The 22346-nt window shown below is 44.3% G+C and overlaps 1 protein-coding gene across 4 annotated transcripts in view; it reads right to left on the bottom strand.

Moving 5' to 3' along the window:
* ERCC6L2 (ERCC excision repair 6 like 2) overlaps positions 1–22346 on the bottom strand; it is a 185467-nt gene that overhangs the window by 11894 nt on the left and 151227 nt on the right. For 3 of the 4 annotated variants that reach the window (XM_075599141.1, XM_075599147.1, XM_075599151.1), the window contains one exon: positions 1601–1767. In XM_075599141.1, coding sequence (XP_075455256.1) covers positions 1601–1767 — 167 coding nt within the window. Of the gene's footprint in view, positions 1–1600; positions 1768–22346 lie in introns of those variants that run through there. The other variant, XR_012801572.1, reaches the window with a different exon arrangement.

Below are 22346 nucleotides of genomic sequence, written 5' to 3'. Positions count from 1 at the left end.
AGCTTTCAGAACTACAAAGTTCTACACAATAATCACTGTGAAATCAGAAGAGATATGCCAACTTTTCCTGTTCTATTGATAGAAGTGAAAAAATAGACAGACGTCTACAGATGTCCATTGCTCCAGTCTCCTTTATTCTCATCCCCGGTAGTGATTTTCTTTATTTCCCTGGCATGTACATATATAAGCACACATGCAATGAGAACATGCAGGATGGAAGCTGTGGTACCCAGGAACCTGGATAATCTTCATGTCCATTTCTTTTTCAGTCACTGTGGCACCGACTTTAAAGCCCACAGTGTGCTCACTCGCTCATGCCTCTTGGCCATGCAGCCAGGAATGGTATTTCTTGGAAATAAGTCCATTTAAGAGAACAAAAGTTAAAAGCCTTTGGAAAGAGTATTCCACTACATGAAGTCTGGCAGTGACTTTAAACAACCTGGGGAGCAATACTTTAATATAAGGCTGACTGCTGCTTAACAATTAGCAAAGTTGTTTACATATGTTAGCTGTGTAGGCATTACTGCTAAAACAGCAAATAAACTTTTTGCAGAAGTTGTACTTTAAATCACGATATGATTTAAATCAGTATTTTCCAAGGAGTGCATTATTTGGTATTTATTTTCATTTTTGACGTTTCCACAGTTAGCTAAGTACACTATCAATTTGAAAAGACATAGTATACAAAATGTGAGGTCGAAAATAAATGTTTAAATATACTGTAATCATTACATCAATATTCACCGACATTGAAAGTACTAAATCAATTTAAGACTATAACAATACTATTAATACTTACTAAATATTTAAAACATTTTCCAATTGTCGTTGTATAACTAGATGCTTAAATTCTATAAGCAATGTTCCACAAGATGGTATTAAAATTTCTGCTTTATTTTTTAATTCATATTTCAATTGGACAAAAGCCATATTTATCAGAAAATGTTGAAATCTGAAAAATCAAGTATTTTCTTTCAAAATGATTTAAATATACTGGAAGAAATATTTCACAAAGCAAATTATTTTGTTTATTGAAACCATCTCAGTAATTGAATAGGCCTTTGGGATAGTCTTTACATAAACCACAATCTGCTATGGGCTCCTAATAAATTGATCGTAATAACATTAAGGGTTTTCCTCCTTATTTTGAATGTGTGCACCTTTTTCTTCTGGCTGGTAATGCCACATCCAAGACAGAGTATAAAGGTGGCTCCGCATAATCACACACATCAATAAAAGGTCCATTAAGGAAACATATAGTATGTAGGCAAACCCTTTTTCAATTCAATATGTTCATATTCTTCCTGACCCCTAATGCTCTGTGTTGTCCTATGCCAATACAGTGCCATGCCATGGATTCATTTTATTTCTAAAGAACACCACTGGTTGTTCATGCTCCTTCTGGCATCTAATTGACTGCACTTTGCCCTCCTACACTAACGACTCTAAGCTCTGATATAAAGCTAATAAACAACTCTATTAGCTTTATATCAGAGCTTAAACAAAAATATAAATAACAGGCTGCCTAAAAGTACTTTAAGCTGTTTTTCACTTTTTGAGTACTTGTTGATTCTCCCTACTACTGAATAATTAAGCTCACCTTCGCATTGCTTTGGGAGTCTCTCCAACCAGAAAAGTTATTTCGCCCATTCTATGTACTTTCTTTTGATTGTGAATTTCCGGACACAGTAACAGATTGTAATTTTTTGTCTCCAACGCTTTCTTCGTCTTCAGTGAAAATTGTTCATCTGAGATATGTTCAGATTTCTACGGTAAGAAAACATGACAGTGAATGCTGTTGTTTTATGATGGAACATAATATATTCTCAAACAAGTTTTATTACACAAATGAACATAATAATCTGTACTAAAAGTCAAAGAGCTGAATGTTGTATTTGCCTAATTGTGCCATACCCTATAACATGTAAGTGTACACAAGAAAAGAATGGAGATATCACTAATCTGCATCTGGGAATGGTCTTGCTTCTTGTTAGATAGGCATCACATTGTGACACTCGTACCTTTTACTTTATTGACAGTAAAAACAATGCAGGGATATGCTGGGTATATTTTTTAACAATGTTCTGCAAGTAACATCTCAAGTAATATATAATTTCTTTATACAACATAAAGTTTGTTAAAAGCAAGTCAATGTCACCTTACAAGCAAGCAAGCAGCTTCGTTGAGCAAGGGGAACATATTGAAAAAAACATAAGCATTGGGGTTTCACATTACATTACTGTACAGTATGTTACATTTCAGACAAAGGTGGCAGAAGGAACCCATCCATCAACTTCAACCTCACATATTTTATGTAAACTTTTCTACAAGTACAGAGGAAGTAACATTTTTTCCCTATATAGATTCACATGGTATAGATTTAGTCAGTTGACAAGCATATATATATGTATGTATGTCTTTATTTATATAGCATATCCAAACTCTTTTATTGAGCCAACATAGTGTTGGCTCAATAAAAGAGTTTGGATATTCTAAATCCGTTGTGCCTTTGTTCCTTCCATTATCTACCCAGGACTGATTACAGGCTTTCGTACAAGCATTGGAGCACCAGGTACTGTATCATTTTTTTGTTTATTTTGAGGTGTGCAGCATTTTTCTCATTTGTTTGGTTTATTTATATAGCGCCATTAATGTAAATAGAGCTTCACAGCAGTAATACATGTGACAATCATATAAATAACAAGTAATAACACATAAAGTGGAAAAGTGCTTCAGACAAAAGTACCATTTAGGAAAAGGAGTCCCTGCTCCGAAGAGCTTAAAATATAATTGGTTGGTAGGAAGAACGTACAGAGACAGTAGGAGGGCGTTCTGGTAAGTGCGTCTGCAAGGAGCCAAGGTTTATGTATGAGGCGTTAATTATCAGCCATGGAGATTCTCATATGCTTCCTTAATTAGGTGTGTTTTGAGATGGGTCTTAAAGGTGGATAGAGAGGGTGCTAGTCAGATATTGGGGAAAGGGAATTTCAGAGGTGTGGGGCAGTCAGTAAGAAAGGTTTAAGGCGGGAGAGGGCTTTAGATACACAAGGGGTAGAGAGAAGACATCCTTGAGCAGAACGCAAGAGTCGGGATGGTGTATGGTGAGAAATTAGGGCTGAGATGTAAGGAGGAGCAGAAAAGTGTAGAGCTTTAAAAGAGATGAGGAGAATTGAGTGTGTGATACAGGACTTGATAGGAAGCCAGGAGAGGGATTTCAGCAGGGAAGATGCTGAGACAGATTTCGGAAATAGCAGAGTGATTCTGGCAGCAGCATTTAGGATAGATTTTAGAGGCAACAGGTGAGAAGCAGGAAGGCCAGACAACAGGAGGTTACATAGTCGAGACGGGAAAGTATAAGGGTCTGTGTCAGAGTTTTTACAGACAAGCAACAGAGGAAAGGGCGTATCTTGGTAATATTCCAGAGGAAAAATGACAGGCTTTAGCAACCTTTTTAATGTGAGAGAACGTGAGAGAGGAGTTGAGTGTGACCCCTAGACAGCGTGCTTGGACTACTGGGTGAATGATAGTACTTCCAACAATAATGTCGCAGGAGGCAGTAGGGCCAGGTTTGGGAGGAAGCATGAGGAGCTCTGTTTATACCATGTAAAGTTTAAGACGGCAGAGGACCATCTAGGATGATATCGCAGAGAGACATTCAGAAACTTTGGTCTGTAAAACAGGTGTAAGGTCAGGGGTCGAAAAGTAAATTTGTGTGAAATCAGCATAGAGGTGATATTTGAACCCAAACAATGTGATTAGGTCACCTAGAGAGAAAGTGTAAAGAGAAAATAGAAGAGGTCACAGGACGGAGTCCTGGGGTACCCCCACAAAGAGATCGATAGAGAAGCTATTAGCAAAAGAGACACTGAAAGTACGATGGGAGTGGTAAGATTAGATCCAGGATAGAGTTTTGTTACGAATGCCAAGAGTATGGAGAATGTGTGAAGGAGAAGAGGGTGGTCCAGTACCAAATGCTGCAGAGAGGTCAAGTAAAATGAGCAGGATGTAATGACCTCTGTCTTTGGCAGCATGGGGGTCATTCATTATTTTAGCGAGGGCTGTTTCAGTGGAGTGAGCAGTGCGGAAGCCAGATTGTAGAGGGTCTAGGAGAGAATAGGTGTTGAGAAAATGGAGCAAGCGAGAGAATACAAGACGTTCAAGAAGATTACAGGCAAAAGGCAGGAGGGAGACAGGCCAATAGTTGGGTCTACTGTGACATGGTTGTAAACTTAAAATACTTTGGCCAAAGTATTGAACTAAATTACCCATATTTATGAAGTATGAATATAGAAAAAATACATATTAATGTACTAAATAATTTCTCATTGGATGTTGTATTGGGGCCTTTTTTATCTCCTGTTGTACAGATTTTCATTTGGACTTATTAACTTGCACTTAGAGTGGGCATTTTGATCCCCTCTTTACTTTTTGTTTATCTGAATGGTAGGCTTTTAATTTTTACTATCAAGACTATTATACAAATACTACTTCGGAATACAAGGGAAAAGGGAGAAAATGAAAAGTAATAGAGTAATAGTAAAACTAAAGGCAACTGAGTTGGGCTATGTAAAGGGAGACAAAGATACAGCAGATAACCTTAATAATTTTGCAGCAGAAATGAAGGCAAGTGTAACGGATCGGGGGACTCGCGCTTCCCAGCGTGTCCCCGTCTCCTCTGTTCCCACAACTTCCAATCACCCCTCTTCCCTGCGTTCTCACTCTCTCCCTTCCTTCTCTCGCCGTCGCTCCTCCGTGGCGCAGTTTGTGTACCCTGACGCGCATTCGGGTCACGTGCATGGCTCCCGCACTGCGCGCACACGTTCCCGGCCACTCGCTACCCTCTGCGGTACTAGCACCCCTCGGCGTACGCCTGTATACCCAGCCCTCACATTACCTGGCTCCTCCGCCTCTCCTTCCCTTCCGCCTCCGGTGCCAAGCGTCCCCCCGGCGGTGCGTTTCTCGCGCGGTGCACGCGCATAACACACTTACAGAAGGTGCGTGCACCCGCTCCAGTTATTTGCTGCCCCTAAACTCTAGCTCCGCCCCCCTGTGGCTTACAAGCTTTTCCCCTTGATTATTTCCGTCTCCTCCCCTGCTCTCTCAGACCTATCCCTGCAAACTCTCACTCAAGCCTCTGCTCCACCTCTCTTCCCTATTGGTCCTCCTTCCTTTATAACCCCTCTCTGTCCTCTTAGTCATTGCTCTGCATAGCTTTCCTGTAGCTCCTGTGTGTGCAGTGTCTATGCCTAGCTCCCTTGTCTATTTCAGCGCTGGTTCCTGTCCCTGCCCCTGTTTGGATTCCCTTGGTTTGAACTTGTGTACTGCTTTGGATTTGACTACTCTACCTTCTCCTGCCCTTGAACTCTGGCTTACGGACATCACTATGCGGCTTTCTCCAACCCTTGAACCCTGGCTTACGGACATCACTACGCTGCTCCCTCCAACCCTTGAACTCTGGCACACGGACCTTCAGATCTTCAATCTCTGGCATCCCGGACTCAGCAAGTATACGTTAACCCTTTCTTACCAGGCCCGGCAACGCATTACCACACTCCGGGCACGCCCTCACTGCTGTGGGTGCGTGTTATACCCTTACCCACCTCAGTACTGGGGACTGGCCAGGTCAGCGGGCATACAGGCGTTACAGCAAGGAACTAAAGTAAGGAGCCCAGAATATAAATTGAAAGGAGCTGGACACATGTTCTAATCACACTCATAAAACGGAAAGTGCACAAGTCAATGTGGCCACATGGCATATATCCACGAAACTAAAGAAGGGGGTGGGTGATGGCAACAACCTTAGCAGCCGGTCACTATTAACAAGTGTAGTTCCAAATGACTGAAGAGCAAACACTGTCTAACTTCACAAAAGAAGAAGTAGGGAATAGGCAGGTAACTACAGGCCAGTGACCCGGAGGTCAGTAGTGGGAAAATGAAGGGAAACCCTGCAGGAAAAAAAGAATAGTTGGATATTTAGAATCCCAGGCATCATAGATTTACTGGCAGAAATCATGTCAAAGAAATCTAATTGAACAGGGTGAAGGAATATATGTATATTAGCTAGATTTTAGTAAGGCCTTTTTTCACACGGTCTATGGTGGTTGAATGTGTAAGACATTGGTTGAAGGATACGCTACAGAGAGTTGTGGAACATGGAGTGCATTCGGTGAAGGAGAAGGTCATCTCCGGAGAATCACATGGACCTATACTTTGAATGGTACCCCTTAATATATTTATTAGGGACATTACATGTGGTCTGGAAGGAAAACCATGGGGAGTCTGGGGGGTCTGGGATGAAAAGGAGAAACAGAAATGCAGGTTCTGCCATATCCAATTCCACAAGTATGAATACAGTAATTAATGATTCTGACATACCGTTCTTTATCTCACAATACAATAGAAATAGTAATGATATTAAAACTATTTTACGTAGACATTGGAATGTGTTGGAGATGGACTCCTCATTAAAAGATTATCTTCCAGTAGGCCCCAAATGTGTGTTTAGGAGAGCCAAGACTTTAGCAGGACTTGTCTCACCAAGTGACATCTTTAAAGATACTCCAAAAGAGAGAGATTTGTCCACTAAGGGTTCATATCATTGTGGAGCATGTAGTATATGCAGATTTATGGTGCCATCAAAGTGTTTCTCATCCCGCAGTCCACAAAGGTGATTCAAGATTAATAGCTTTATGAATTGTAACACTAGATATGTTATATATCTGCTCACTTGTGGCTGCGGAATGGGATATGTGGGGATGTGGGTAGAACCACTAGATTGTTAAAACTGAGGATCCAGGAACACGTTAGGCTCATTAAGAAGGGAGACCTTGCACACCCAGTGGCAAAACATTTTAATGAATGTAGAAATGGAGATTGACAATCTTACCTTTTTGGCCATAGATAGAGTCATACCCAGACAAAGAGGGGGAGACATGATTAATCTATTGGACCGTATGGAATCCAAATGGATTTTTCTGCTAAACACCAAATCTCCACATGGTATTAATGTAGAATGGAACCTTACCCATTTTCTTGGAGAATAATAAAGATAGTACATATTGTTAGGAACTCGGCATATTCTCTAATCTCCAATTTCTTTTAGAATAAAAAAAGCGTATAATGTATAATTTTGATGTACTGGAATAATTTGCTTGAAGGGACCCTTGACATGGGTGTACTTTAAAAACTTCTAAAAAAAAAAAACAATAAAAAACATCTAAAAAAAACCAAAACTTAAAATCATAATAGATGTTGATACACAGGCGGCACACTTTATTTGAGTGTGGCTCATTCCGCAAGCCGGGATATGTCCCGGCTTGCGAGCCGCACTCCCTCGGCGTACCGCGCATCACCGATGCGCGGTCACGCGTCATCGGGTGCCTGTGCCACCTGTACGCGTGCCCAGGGCTCCCCGAGGGAGCCCTGGTGTCGCGCGGATTTGAGGACGGCGGCGGGACGTTCCGGGGGACCCGGCGGACCCGGTGAGGAGAGGGGGAAGCCCCGATCGGCGGGCCTCTCCTCCGAGGCTTCGGCGCGCGCCCGGGACATCCCGGCGCGCGCCAGGTTACTGTCGCGGCCGAGACCGGGCAAATGCTCAAATAAACTCGGCCGCGACAGTAGTTCTTGGTAGGACATATTGTCTGTATCAATGGTTCTCAGTCTTCTATAGATTTTCATCTTACTTCCTCTTGCTTAGAATTATTTTCTACCAAGATTTTATTTCAGATTATTGATTATTTTGATAACTAATTTGTATAATGAATGGTGCTCCGATTCAGTGCTATTGAATGTATTCATCTCTGTCATATAACTTTCATATAAGCAGAATTGTGTGCTATTATAACTTGAGAGTTTTTTCTAAAGTATTATGTTTGTATTTCTCTTTTTTTCATTTTGAAAGGAGTTTTCTTCATGACTTTAGTCAGGATTCTTAAGATTGTAAAGAAAATTGTAAATTAAATATTTGAAGAAATAATTTCATAAACGATTACACATGAATAGCAATTTTCAACTATAACAATTTCTGCACAGTTTCTTTAGGAGACTATGGTATATATGTACGTAAGTTATGTTTTTAAATGTTTTTTCTGTGCCCATTAACAATAATAGAACTAATATCCATATGCTATTTAATGCTTTCATTACTGTGTATAGCTACGATTTGTTTTTCTATTTTGAATATGGCCACTTGGCAACAGATCACGATTTAGGGGCGTTCCCACCCCTCATCTCGGGCACCCATTGGCTCCCATTTCCTTAGGAATGTCACTACCAACATGTCATGCCTTTTGCATTAAAACGAGCTGTGGGTGGAGCAGAGCGTCCCATGTGAGCCATAGGGAGCCGTCCCCAGTGATGACGCGACGTGCTCCGTTCTGTCATGCTCACCGGAGTAGCGGTTCAATAGAGGTAAATATGAGGACTTGAGCTTTCTTTCCACAGCGCCGAGATGCATATGTGGCTATACGGGTAGGATTTGGCACTCCAGAATTATTCGGAGCGCTTGGGGGCGTGTCTGAGAGGACCGTGATGACATCTCGTAATGTGGGCGGAGCTACGTCGTTACCTGTGGTGCGAAAATGGGCAATTTGAATGGGTATATAAGGAAGTAGGTTTATGATCATGTATACTCCTTGATAAAGTGTTTTACATGAAACGCGTAGGAGGGTGAGTGCCTCCACTTTTTTAGATGGATCAATAAAGGAATATTTTTAATACTACTTGTTTGGGACCCACTTTTGGCTGTTGTGCCAGAATCACCTTTTTTCTCAGATTTACCTCCCTACTCCAGGCTGCACGCATACCAGGACTTCAGGATTAAGAGATTTCTGTGAGTACTTTCTTATTCATGATTACTCAATGTGAGTCCAGGGACCATCCCAATGAGGGTTTGATGTTTTTTTTTTAGCCTTACACCTTACCCTTCAGGGAAGTATTGGCCCACCTTGGGACTTTACTACTTATAAGCAGTTATCCATATCCTTATCCAGTCCTGTTTTATGCATACATATTGAAGGGATTCAGTGCTGAAGCGCCTTTGTCACTTGGAATTGGAAGGAAAACCATGCCTTTTTGCAGATGACACAAAGATCTGCTACAGGGCTTACACGCCAGAAGGGGTGAAAAAAAAGGAGTAATGAATTATGGAAACTAGAGAAATGGTCAATGTCACAACCAGTACTTGGGTCAGAAACCCCAAATAACAAATATAGGATTAATGGCACAAATGGCAAATGCTACAGAAAAAAGGGACCTAGAAATTGTTTTAGCCGACTCAAAAGTAAGCAAGCAATGTTACAAAGCAATGGGGAAAGCAGAAATAATGCTGCGTTGTACATCTATGGAAATGTACAGTAGTAGCAACATAAAAGGAGAGGTAGTTATGCGACTATATATCATTGGTAAGACCTCACGTTGAGGTCTGTGTCCAGTTCTAGAGACCATATCTCTAGAATTAGATAAATAAATGAGAGATTGTGTAAAGTACTAAAAAGATACAGTAGATGGTTTAAATCATAACATTTACCAGGAAAGACTAAAGAACCTCAAAACGTACAGATTGGAGGAGCTAAGTTAGAGCGATTATACGTTTCAAACTTTTAAATATAATGGAGCAAGAGGATATGCTCTGAAGCCCAACAAAGGTTGTAGAGGCTAAAACATTAAGTTGAAACGGCTTGGGACAGACATACTGTATTATTTCAAATATGAAAGCAAGCCCATGGATAAATTGGGCTTGGGGCTTTACAACAGAAATGAACATGGTCAATGTAGATGGGCCAAGTAGTTCTGATCTTCTGTTAAATTCTGTGTATTTATGGGATTCAATATAGTTCAGAGTGGCCATTCGGGCCGTTTTCAGCCGAAAACCCCCATTGATGCCAATGGGTTCTTTGGCTAAAAACAGCCTGAATGGCTGCATCAGACTGTATTGAATTAACCTCTAAATTACAGAACTTTAAAATGGGTAGGTAGGGAGACGCAGACAGCGACAGACTACAACGCTAGTTGCCAAATAATTAATTCAGAAGACGTCATGCAGGATATGTGATATGGATGTTGTGAGTCAAATTGATGTGGTGAAGATCCTGTCTTAAAGCAGCTTGTAGGAATTTGTACAAGACATGCTTTTGTTGCACTAAGAAAAAAGTTAGTAAATATGGTCCTGCCACAAAATGTATTTTTACCATACTACACTGTACTGTATGACAGTTTTCAGACCCCAGATGATTAAATCAACCCTAAATAATTTTTCACTGTGCTAACTAGATAACTTATGAAAAATGGGCTTCTAATGAACAATTTGTGAAAACATTTTAGAGATTTTAAGAAGTGGCTTCAGGACATCTTTTTTGTGTTGCGTGCTTTACTTGAAAGCCAACAGGGACTGTCATTGTTTAACAGAACTGAAGTGTTCAACAAGTCCTCTTCAAAACCGCATGTTTACCAGCCTGGAACAATTCAATTAATCTGAACAAGGAACATCAAACTCAAGTCAGTCTGCTTCTTTTATATTTTCAATGTGCACCATATTTCCTGCAATAACATATTGGCATTCTTGTTTACTGTTATTCACTTTGTATCATATTTATTTTTGTCACTATTTGGATTATTAATGTGACAGCATGTATTGACTCAGTGGAGTTGTCCCATTGCTATAGCAATGAGGTGCCTCTGACTACATCACACAATGACATCACGATGTTGGATATGAAAATGATGTAAAGCAGGTACGGTTGTCCCGAGAGTTGTTGTGCGATGCAGAGTCTCCATTTTTTTGCCTATAAATTGCACTAACATGTTGTATTTGATAGACTTACTCTTGAAAAGGGGTTATACCCGAAATGCCAATGAATTATCAGGTGTCTGCCTTTTGAATAATTTTTTTTAAGTGTTATTACACTTCATCTAATTGTGCATCTTATTTGTATATGCACTTTACTTTGAATTTATAAGAAAAAAAAAGTGTGCAGACTTCTGTTTTGCTGATTGCTTATTTTGTCTTGGTATATGCAGTATGGTCCCAACATCAAGTCACTAAGACAATGAAGTAGAAGACTTCTACCATAAAATTAACTAATTTAACAGCAAAGGAAATTGTCACCTCAAGGTCGTTATGCGAGTATCAATGCAAAGATTGGTGCCCAGGAAAAAGACAAAGCATCAGTTGGTAAGTATGGTTACAGTGAGAGGAATGAACGTGGCGACAGATTGGTAGAATTTGCAGAATGTGAAAACGTCTACATCATTAATTCATTCTTATAGAATAATCCAAACAGAAAATGGATATGGAATGGACCTGTCATATTCTCTAGCCTGCTGTACCCATGCTTGGCCACCGGGACTGCTGCCACTCTCAATGTCTTGTTCTAGCCTGCAGTGCCTATACTTGTCCACCGGGATTGCTGCTGCTAAACTAAGGAACATTCCAGACCCTGATACCTGACACCTCTGCACCTGTGCACCACCTCTCATCCTGCCTATATAAACCTCCCTTTCCTGTTCCTCCCTTGCCTGTTTATACTGGTTCCTTAGCTCCTGCAAGGTTCCTGTGTTTACTGCTGTGCTAGCTATTGCTATCATCCTGTTCCAGTCTCCTTGTTGCCGACCTCTGCTTGTTACCCGACTTCGCTATCTGCCGCCTGCCTCTGATCTCTGCTTGTGACCCCTACTTCGCTCCCTGCTGTTCCTGCCACAGGGATCCACTTCAGCCGAAGTCCAATCCTTGACAGAATAAACAGGCCCTACCATGAATTCCGCTGGAACAGACCCGGTCCAGGCTCAGACACTCCATGACTTACAACGTATCATGGTTGGTTACCAAGAACAACAAAGACACGTGTTCAATCGTCTTGGCCGCTTTGAAGAACAAGCCGCCACCGCGGAAGCTGAGAATCGTGAACTACTTGCAGCCTTAATCACCATGTCTGGTCAAACACTGTGCCTGTGCAAACCGCACCCCGTATATATCCCTTACGGAAAAAATTTTGGGGAAAAAACAATCTTTCCGGAATTTCCTTAATCAATGCAGACTTGTGTTCAAGCTTCAGCCCACCATTTATCATACCTAAGAAGCCCAGGTTGGACTGATCATAACCCTGCTCAAGGATGAGGCCCTTGCTTGGGTCCCCCCTATGTTAGAACAAGATAGCCCACTACTAAGGGACCTGGAGGAGTTCATCGAAGCCATGAGTCTTATTTTTGATGACCCAAATCGTAGTGCAACCGCTGAGGCAACTCTGAACAATCTTCGTCAAGGAAGACGCTCGGCAGCTGAGTACGCCGCTGAATTCCCCAGATGGGTTAACGATACTGATTGGAATGAGGCCGCGCAGAAATATCATTTTCGGCAGGGTCTCTCGGAGCAAGTTAAAGATGAACTAGCCCGGGTGGAGCCCCCAGAGAGATTTCACGACTTTGTCCGTTTATGCATCCAAATTGATCGCAGGCTTACGGAAAGGCGATTGGAGAGACAGGGGTTCATGCCAAGCAACCCCGGGTTTAGAGATGTCAGTACCCCAAGACGTTCCAGGGAGACTGAGGAGGAGCCGATGCAAGTAAATACACTGCGGGGACCCATCTCAACCGGGGAAAGGAATAGATGCTGAACAGAAGATCTCTGTTTATATTGCGGAAACGATGGGCACTATCTCGCTGATTGCCCAAACAAGTCCAGGCGGTCTTCTTTCCAGAGCCCTAGGAGAAATCAGCTGCACGCTATTTCAAAGACTGTTTTCTCTGCTTCTCAAGGGAAAGATAACCCTCCTTCGCTACACCCTCACCTCCTGGTTCCTATTATAATCGAGGAAGGAACACATCGTTTTTCAACCACAGTAATGGTCGACTCAGGGGCGGCAGGGAATTTTATGGACATAGAATTCGCCAAGAACAATTCGGTATCATTTGTAGCCAAGGAATCGCCAGAAAGGATGGAAGTCGTTGACGGTTCTCCCTTGAGCTCTGGACCTGTTACCCATGAAACCAGTAACTTAACACTAATCATGGAGCCCAATCACTAGGAGAAGATTTCATTTGGTCTCATTCCATCACCTTTGTTTCCAGTGATTCTGGGAATTCCATGGCTCATAATCCATAACCCACTAATTGACTGGAAGACAAAGACCCTCACGTTTCCCTCGGAGCACTGTCAGCTAGCCTGTCTACCTAAAACTCCTATACCAGAGTGTGTAGGAATACATAAGATTTCCTCGTCTCAAGAAAATCTTCTGCCGGCTCCATACTCTGAGTTTTTAGATGTGTGTGACAAGAAGAACGTGGATACGCTTCCCCCACATTGCTCTTATGACTGTCCCATTGAATTATTACCGGGTGCTGCCATTCCGTTTGGAAGAATCTATTCCCTCTCAGAACCGGAATTGAAGGTCCTCAATGACTACCTACAGGAGAACCTATCAAAGGGTTTTATCCGACCCTCTACTTCTCCAGCAGGCGCTGAGCTCTTCTTGGTGGGAAAGAAAGACGGTTCTCTACGCCCCTGCATTGACTATCGGGAACTAAATAAGATTACGGTGAAGAACAGGTACCCATTACCTCTGATTCCTGAACTATTGGAAAGAATTCCGTCAGCCAAAATGTTTGGTCCGCATTCGACCCGGTGACGAATGGAAAACAGCCTTCCGAACCAGTTATGGGCACTATGAATATCTGGTGATGCCTTTTGGACTCTGTAATGCCCCTGCTACCTTCCAGCATTTAATCAATGATGTCCTCCGAGAGTTATTGGACCAATTCGTAGTGGGATACCTGGATGACATCCTAGTCTTCTCAGATAACATCATGGATCACCAGAGACATGTCCGAATTGTCCTTGAGCGTCTCCGTAAGTACAAATTGTACATCAAGTTAGAAAAATGCGAATTCGAAAAGACCAGCATGCAATTTCTCGGTTACATCATCTCTCCAGAGGGTTTGAGTATGGACCCAGGCAAGATTCAAGCCGTGGTGGAATGGCCAATCCCTCGAAATGAAAAGGACATTCAGAGATTTGTGGGCTTTGCCAATTTCTATAGACGTTTTATTAAAAATTTCTCTGGCATTATTGCCCCAATCACCCAACTCACACGGAAAGAATTCCCCTTCAAATGGTCTCCTAAAGCAGATGTGGCATTCGAACAATTTAAGTCACTCTTCACATCTGCCCCTATCCTCATCCATCCAAACCCAGAATTACCATTCATCTTGGAAGTGGATGCATCCGACTCCGCTGTTGGTGCCATTCTGTCACAAAGAATTAAACCCAAGATGCTCCTTCATCCATGTGCCTTTTATTACTACCAAATGTAAACAGCTGAATGAAATTATGACATCGGAAACAAAGAACTCTTGGCTATAAAAGCTGCATTCTCGGGAGGCGCATGCGCGATGGTGAGGTGGATAGCCGCTTAAGCTAAGAGCTCCCGCCCCCGCCGCACGAAGCACATAATTATAGGACACAATAAACATATTTTTGCGCCCCTAAGTGCCATACACCATCAGAGGAACACCCCAGGATGGCCCCGCAGCCGACAAAAAAGAAACAGACCGGCGACCTGAGAAGATATCTCAGCCGGACGGCAACGAAGGGGGCTGAGGCAGAAATGGCGCCGGGTTCTGCCGCGGGCTCCGAATCGGAGCATGATGAGGAGGTGGAGGATACGGAGGGCCTGCTACCGGTCAGAAGATGCGACTTCGACCGGCTATACAACAGCATGAAGTCGCTCTTCCGAGCCGAAATCCAGGAACTGAGGAAGGAGGTCCAGGGCTTCGGGGAACGAACCGGAGCGTTGGAGGAAAGTATGGCGGCCACCACTACCACCACGAGGAAGGCCGAGAAACGGGCAAACAACTTACAGGCCCAGATCACAGAGTTGGCGGACAGGCAAGAGGACTCCGAAAACAGAGACCGCAGGAGTAACCTCCGCATCAGAGGAATAACAGAAGACATCACAGAAATAAAGGACTTTGTCTCCCGCTGGCTGTCTGCTTTATTACCGGAGGTCCCGTGGCGGAGTTGGCGATGGACCGCTGCCACCGGGCCCTCCGAAGTCGCCCAACAGCCAACGACCAGCCGCAAGATGTGATAGTGAGGATGCACTATTACAACACCCGAGAGGCAGCACTGCAAAAGGCAAGGGGCCCAGGGACCTGTAACTTCGAGGAGACCTACCTCCAACTATACCAGGACCTATCCCCCATTACCCTGGCCCGAAGAAGGAAACAAATGCCGGTAACTAAATTGCTGCGCGATCGGGCGATCAGGTATAGATGGACCTTCCCATTCGGACTCCTGGTCCTGAAGAATGGGAGGGCCATCTCTATGAAGGAGCCTGAAGATGCCCCGGAGTTCCTCCGCAAATTGGGACTAGAGGAAGGCCCAGCACCGGCCTCCAGGAGGGCCCAGAGCCCCACAACGGAGTGGCAACAGGCCCTCAGTACCAAAAAGCATAAAGACTGGTCAGCGGAGGGAGAAGAAGACTGAAATCGAAAGTGGTGGCAGATTTCCTTTTTTTGGCTATGGTTGAGCCACTGTTCAAGTTCTTCATAAGGCCACCCTGAGGTTGTTATAAACTGAAAAACAAGCCTTTCACCACCTCTTAATGATCCCGGGACTATTATACCAACGTTAATAGACACTACAAATACCCGTATCACTTACCGTACCTGCGGATCCAAATGCTGCAAACTCCGCGAACCCGGAAACCAGCCGTGACACGCACAACTTGGAAGATGGCGTCGCCACGCCGCGTGGCAGGTCCTCCATCACTCACCGGATGAAGAAGGGTGAGACGCGGGAAGAGCTGACGAGAGACATCCGCTTCCCCCGACGTCCGGCGATAGAATGGCGGCAACCGGAAAGACGTCAGCGGAAATAGAGGAGCGGCCATCTTGGTAGAGGCAACTCACCCCCGGCACCGGAAGTGCGGACTACGAGGCCCGCTACAGGCAGCTTACCACTTCCGGAACAGCGGACAGAGACTGGTACCCTCGTAAAAGGGTCTCTGGACACACAGCGACAAAATAAAAGTTTGACCTAAGCAGCAGATCCCCTCATCCCCCTAATAGGAAGAATTGGGTAGGATGGTCCGTGGTTCACAGCAACTTCAGCAGCCAACGCATGGATGTCTAAAAAATCTTTATTGATCGCTAGCAGCAAACATCAGGCAACCACTCTAACATGTTTCGTCCAGGCTATGGACTTTTTCAGCAGATCCCCTCATCCCCCTAATACCCCACCCCTCCTACGTACCCTAAGCCCACATATCACATCCCCGTACCCCAAACCCCACCTCCCCCCCTTATACACCATATGCAAATACCATGCCATCACCTCACCTCCCCCCTACCCAGAGCTTCAGGACTATCTCTCTCCCCTCCCCCACCCCCACCACCCACTCCCCCCCCCTCTTCCCTTCCCTCCCCCCTCCAGACCCTGGACAATATGATGACCGCAAATGAATTGTTCTGGGATATATTGGCTCAGTGCCTCAGGTTTTAAAGTCACAGAGGTAGGAAGGTGCCCACACCTGGATATGTTAGCAAACAAGCCCCTGGTGGATACCCCCATGGGGAACACCACTAAGTCCAGATATTATCAGAAAACATAAATGCAAACTTCCTCCACCTCAACCCCCCCCCCCCAATCCCTCCCCCCAAACCCTTCCCTCTCCTTCTCCTTCCCCCCCCCCCCCCCGGCCACCTCAGATTGCTCAGATAGGATAGTACAAAGTAGCAGGTACACACTGAAGGGGTAAAGCACAAAAATGGTTTTCAGTGATGAGGGTAGAGGGGTGAGAGACCCAATATTCTCTCAACCAGGGAAAAGGCACAAGTTGATGTTGAAAATGTTTATAGTAATGTTTACTGTGTTTTTTTTTTTTTGTTGTGTTCAAAGGCGGGGACAGGCAGCACTACGCCCGCCGTCGGCATGGGACTCCAGGCGGGATTCTGGGGCTTACCCCCAAGGAGACCCGCACAAGACCCCACTGGGCCGGTGCACTTGGGACGGGAACCCTCTCCCTCAGAGAGTGGCGGCAGAACCCAGACCGGACCCCCAGAAGGGGCAACCTTGGTACCCAATGGGGATCAACCCCATGGGCTCACCAAACCCTCTATATGTTGTTGTCTCAATGTTCCTCATGTATTCCCTATATATGTTCCCTACTGTTCTCCCCGCTCCCAGGCCAATAGCACCCGTGACCACACGACGTGCATCCGTCGTCTCCAGACACGCCACCAACATGGGACCACTGCTAGGCCCGCCACCGCAGCGACTCGCACAAGATGCACCAATGGGTAAGGACCTCACAGTCATATCTCACAATGTAAAGGGCTTTAACAGTCCACAAAAACGACGTCTGGCCATGACAGACTACAAACGACTGAATCCTGACGTTATCCTTATACAAGAGACACACTTTTCCTGACGTAACTCCCCTAAATACATAGATAGCAGATACCAGACCTGGGTGGCAGCCTCAGCCAATAAGAAAAAAAGAGGAGTTGCAATCCTGTTGCACAATCGCCTATCGATAGACATAAAAACCACAAAGAAAGACGCAAACGGTCGGTTCATAATAGTGGTCGGGACCATACGTGGCCAACCAATTACCATTGCAAATGTGTATGCCCCTAGTGACCGCGCAGATTCCTTCTTTCACAGATTCTTTATGATCTTATTAAAAACACACAAGGTGCCATAATTTTAGGAGGGGACTTCCACCACACACTCGACCCGCACGCTGACAGATGTACCCCAGGCGGTCAGAAAAATCCGCGGGGTAGAGCTGCCTGGATCAGAGGCCTCCGGGCCAATAACCTGGTTGATATCTGGCGCGAGCAACACCCAGGTGACAAAGAATACACATTTTATTCCCACCCACACGACCGATACAGCAGGATAGACTACCTCTTTGTGACCAATAGAATGGTTTCGCTGATCTCCCACACGGGAATCCATGATATTTCATGGTCCGATCACGCACCAGTAGAGCTGCGGTGCACCGATTTTGTGCTGAACAGGCCTGGAGCGACCTGGAAACTCAATGAGTTCTTAATTAAAATCCCCAAGGTGGAACAATCAATAAGGGGAAAGATCAGGACCTATTTCGACGAGAACACAGGTAGTGTGGCATCTCAGTCTACCCTATGGGAGGCCCATAAGGCGACACTACGAGGAGAACTCATAGGGATCGCAAGTAGGCGGAAGAAAGAAAGGGAAAAAAAGATTCACACTTTACAATCTGACCTAAAAACCCTCTCCGCCCTACACAAACAAAACAAACAAGCACAGACCCTTAAGGCATGGCTAGATACTAAAACACAGCTAAATTTACTGCTGGCCTCCCGGGCTGAGAAGGAGCTGACATGGTCCAAACGAAAAAAATTTGAACGTGCCAACAAGCCAGATACCCCTCTTGCCCGCAAACTCCGAAACTCGAGTACTAATTTCCATATACAGTCAATTCGCACTAAACAAGGTGGCCTTACTTCTGACCCTAAACAAATTGTGGAAGAGTTTAAAACCTATTATGAGACCCTATATGACGGGGCGAAGGTCTCCCATTGCGAGACCACTCGTAAGCAACTGAAGACATTTTTGAAGGAGGCAAATCTACCCAAACTATGCAGAGGGGAAAGGGAGGCGCTACAGGCAGATTTTACAGATGAGGAAATATCCGAGGTAATCAAATCACTGAAGTCATCAAAGGCCCCAGGCCCTGATGGCTTCTCTAACTTATACTACAAAAAATTCCAAAAACTGTTAGTACCTCATCTGGCTAAGTTATTTAACTCATTTCTAGACGGTGCCCCTATACCCGGCCAAATGCTCCAAGCGTCTATTTCAGTGATCCCCAAACCAGGGAAGGACCCAGCTGACTGTAAGAGTTATCGTCCGATCTCATTGATCAATTCCGACACAAATTTTTTTTCCAAACTTTTGGCAAACCGCCTAAATATGGTTATGCCCAAGCTGGTCCACCCAGATCAAGTAGGGTTCATCTGCGGGAGGCAAGCGGCGGATAATACTAGACGGATCATAGACTTAATTGATGTGGCCCAAAAACATAATATTCCATCTATGGCTCTTAGTTTAGACGCCGAAAAAGCCTTTGATCGCATTGATTGGCCCTACCTAACAGAAACGCTTGGGGAGTTTGGGGTGAGTGGGAGAATGTTGGGCGCCATTCTAGCTCTGTATAATGGACCGAGGGCGATGATCCGGCACCAGGGCTTCCCCTCAGAGGTATTCCCGATACGGAGCGGCACCAGACAGGGTTTTCCCCTGTCCCCATTATTATTCGCACTATGCATTGAGCCCTTGGCGGCGAGTATTCGTAATAACCCAGACATAACAGGTATCCTCAGACCCCCCTCCCTCCCCCCCCTCCTCCCCTGGGTTTGTCTTGTTTGTCTCGTATGTCCTTCGTCTGTCTTTATTCTCTTTTCTTTTCCCTTACTGTATGTCAGTAGCTGTACCATTTGGTAATGAAAAACAAAAACTTGGGCAAGGGATCACTCATGCATGATATTGGGTTGTTAGATAATATGTGTATTGTATTGTATTGTATTGTACCAATAAAAACTTTTTTGTTGAAAAATAAAAAGCTGCATTCTCTGAGTGGAGACATCTACTGGAGGGGGCCAATCACCCAATTACAGTCTTTACGGATCACAGGAACTTAGAATTAATTCGATCCGCAAAGAGACTGCCTGCGCGACAAGCCAGATGGGCTCTCTTCTTTGCAAGATCTCAGACCGTCCTGGCTCCAAGAATGGGAAAGCCGATGCCTTGTCACGGTCATTTCCTAATCCTAGTTCAGACAAAGAGCAAGAAGAAACTATTCTTCCAAAAAGAATTTTTTTGGGCGTCACATTCTCCGCCGATCTCATCACACGAATAAAGGGAGCCTACTCAAATGACTCTTTTCTTAAAAACCCTCCTCCAGAAGCAGAACTATTTCTATGTGATGGTCTCTGGAACTGTAAGGATCGTCAGTTCGTCCCTAAGGAGGTAAGATTAGAGGTGCTCCAATTAATGCACGACTCCCGACCCGCTGGTCACCCAGGTGTCCTCAAGACACAGGAACTGTTGTCTCGCTCTGTTTGGTGGCCTAAATTAGCACAAGATGTTAAAGACTATGTCCTCTCCAGTGAGACTTGAGCTAGGACTAAGACCCCTCGAGCATCACCTGTGGGTTTGCTGCAGCCTCTTCCGTTTCCAACTCGTTCTTGGGGGTCCATATCAATGGAATTTATTGTTGACCTGCCCCGATCAAGTGGACATAATACCATCCTGGTAGTGGTGGATCGACTTACAAAGATGGCTCACTTCATTGCAGCACAGAATCTTCCTTCTGCAGACCAGACAGCCAAGTTGATTGTGAAAGAAGTCTTTCGGCTTCACGGGGCTCCTGATGAGATCATATCCGATAGAGGGGTACAATTCACTTAAAAATTTTGGAGGACCCTCTGTTGCTCTCTAGGAATTCGTTTAAATTTATCATCTGGCTATCATCCACAATCGAATGGCCAGACAGAAAGGACCAATCAGACTTTGGAACAATACTTACGATGTTTTGTTTGACATCTCCAGGATGACTGGATTGATTTCCTACTATTAGCTGAGTTTTCATACAACAACTCACATCATTCATCGACTCAGAAGAGTCCCTTTTTCTCAAATTATGGATTTCATCAAACCTTTATTCCTCGTTTTCCATCTTTCCGGCCCCATTCCGTTACAGAGAAACTGGAGATTCTGCGAGACATCCAGGAGACCCTCAAAGAGACACTTCGTGTGACTCAAGTAAAGTACAAAAGAGCAGCAGACCAACACCGCAGACCCTCCCCAGAATTTCAAGTCGGGGATAAAGTCTGGCTTTCTAGAAGAAATCTACGTTTAAAGGTTCCAACCATTAAATTGGGCCAAAAATACATCAGGCCATTTAGCATCTCAGCACTAATAAATCCAGTGTCCTTCAGATTAGAGCTTCCTGAGACTATCAAAATACACCCCGTGTTTCATTCTTCTCTGCTGAAACCTTTCTGTGAGAATCCGTTTCCTGGACAGAGACTTCCTTACCCTGAACCCGTCCTCGTGGATAACGAAGAGGAATTCATTGTGGAGAGAATTTTGGATTCCAGGTTACACCGAGGGAAACTACAGTACCTGGTTCACTGGGGGGGCTATGGCCCAGAGGAGAGGTCTTGGGAACCCAAAGATTTTGTACATGCTCCGCGACTAGTCAAAGCTTTCCACCGGAGATATCCAGACATGCCTAGCAAGGATCGTCCGGAGAATGCTCTTGGGAGGGGGGAGTAATGTCATATTCTCTAGCCTGCTGTACCCATGCTTGGCCACCGGGACTGCTGCCACTCTCAATGTCTTGTTCTAGCCTGCAGTACCTATACTTGTCCACCAAGATTGCTGCTGCTAAACTAAGGAACATTCCAGACCCTGATACCTGACACCTCTGCACCACCTCTCAACCTGCCTATATAAACCTCCCTTTCCTGTTCCTCCCTTGCCTGTTTATACTGGTTCCTTAGCTCCTGCAAGGTTCCTGTGTTTACTGCTGTGCTAGCTATTGCTATCATCCTGTTCCAGTCTCCTCGTTGCCGACCTTTGCTTGTTACCCGACTTCGCTATCTGCCGCCTGCCTCTGATCTCTGCTTGTGACCCCTACTTCGCTCCCTGCTGTTCCTGCCACTGGGATCCACTTCAGCCGAAGTCCAATCATTGACAGGACCCAATGGAATCAATAATAAAATGGACTATATCTTGGCTAACAAACACGTGATTGAAGACTTCACAGCCCTCAACCGGTTTGACGCAAGAAGTGATCACCAATTGGTTCGCTGCAAATTACATCTGAATGCAAAGATGTAAAGAAGAAAACGGATTAAAAGACAAAAACAATCAACATCAAAAACCTCAAGAATAACCGCAGGGAATTTAAACTAGAACTGAAAAATTGCTTCAATTTGCTCAAAATGCATGTGGACACTATAATAAACAATTATGAGGATTGTAGTTGAAAGTGCAGAAAACCTGGAGGATATCCTAGGATCAGAAAATATCAGATGAGACAAAGCAGTTACTGAGGAAACAACAAGAGACGAAACAATCCCAATAAGCAAGATCAATAATTGAATATGCAGAGCTGTGCAAGACAATCCGCAAATGTATAACTGAAGATGTAAAAAAAAAATGTAACTGTGATATGGTGATATGGTGAGGAAGACTATCGAACATAACAAATGCTTAAAGAAGAAAAAGCAGCAACATATGCTTGGGAAGAAGCAAATTGTTGCACTCAACAATAAATAAACTGCACTCATCATAA

The sequence above is a fragment of the Ascaphus truei genome, chromosome 1, assembly GCF_040206685.1.
Source record: "Ascaphus truei isolate aAscTru1 chromosome 1, aAscTru1.hap1, whole genome shotgun sequence".
Classification (NCBI taxonomy): Eukaryota; Metazoa; Chordata; class Amphibia; order Anura; family Ascaphidae; genus Ascaphus; species Ascaphus truei.
This window is presented reverse-complemented; position numbering and strand designations above follow the sequence as displayed.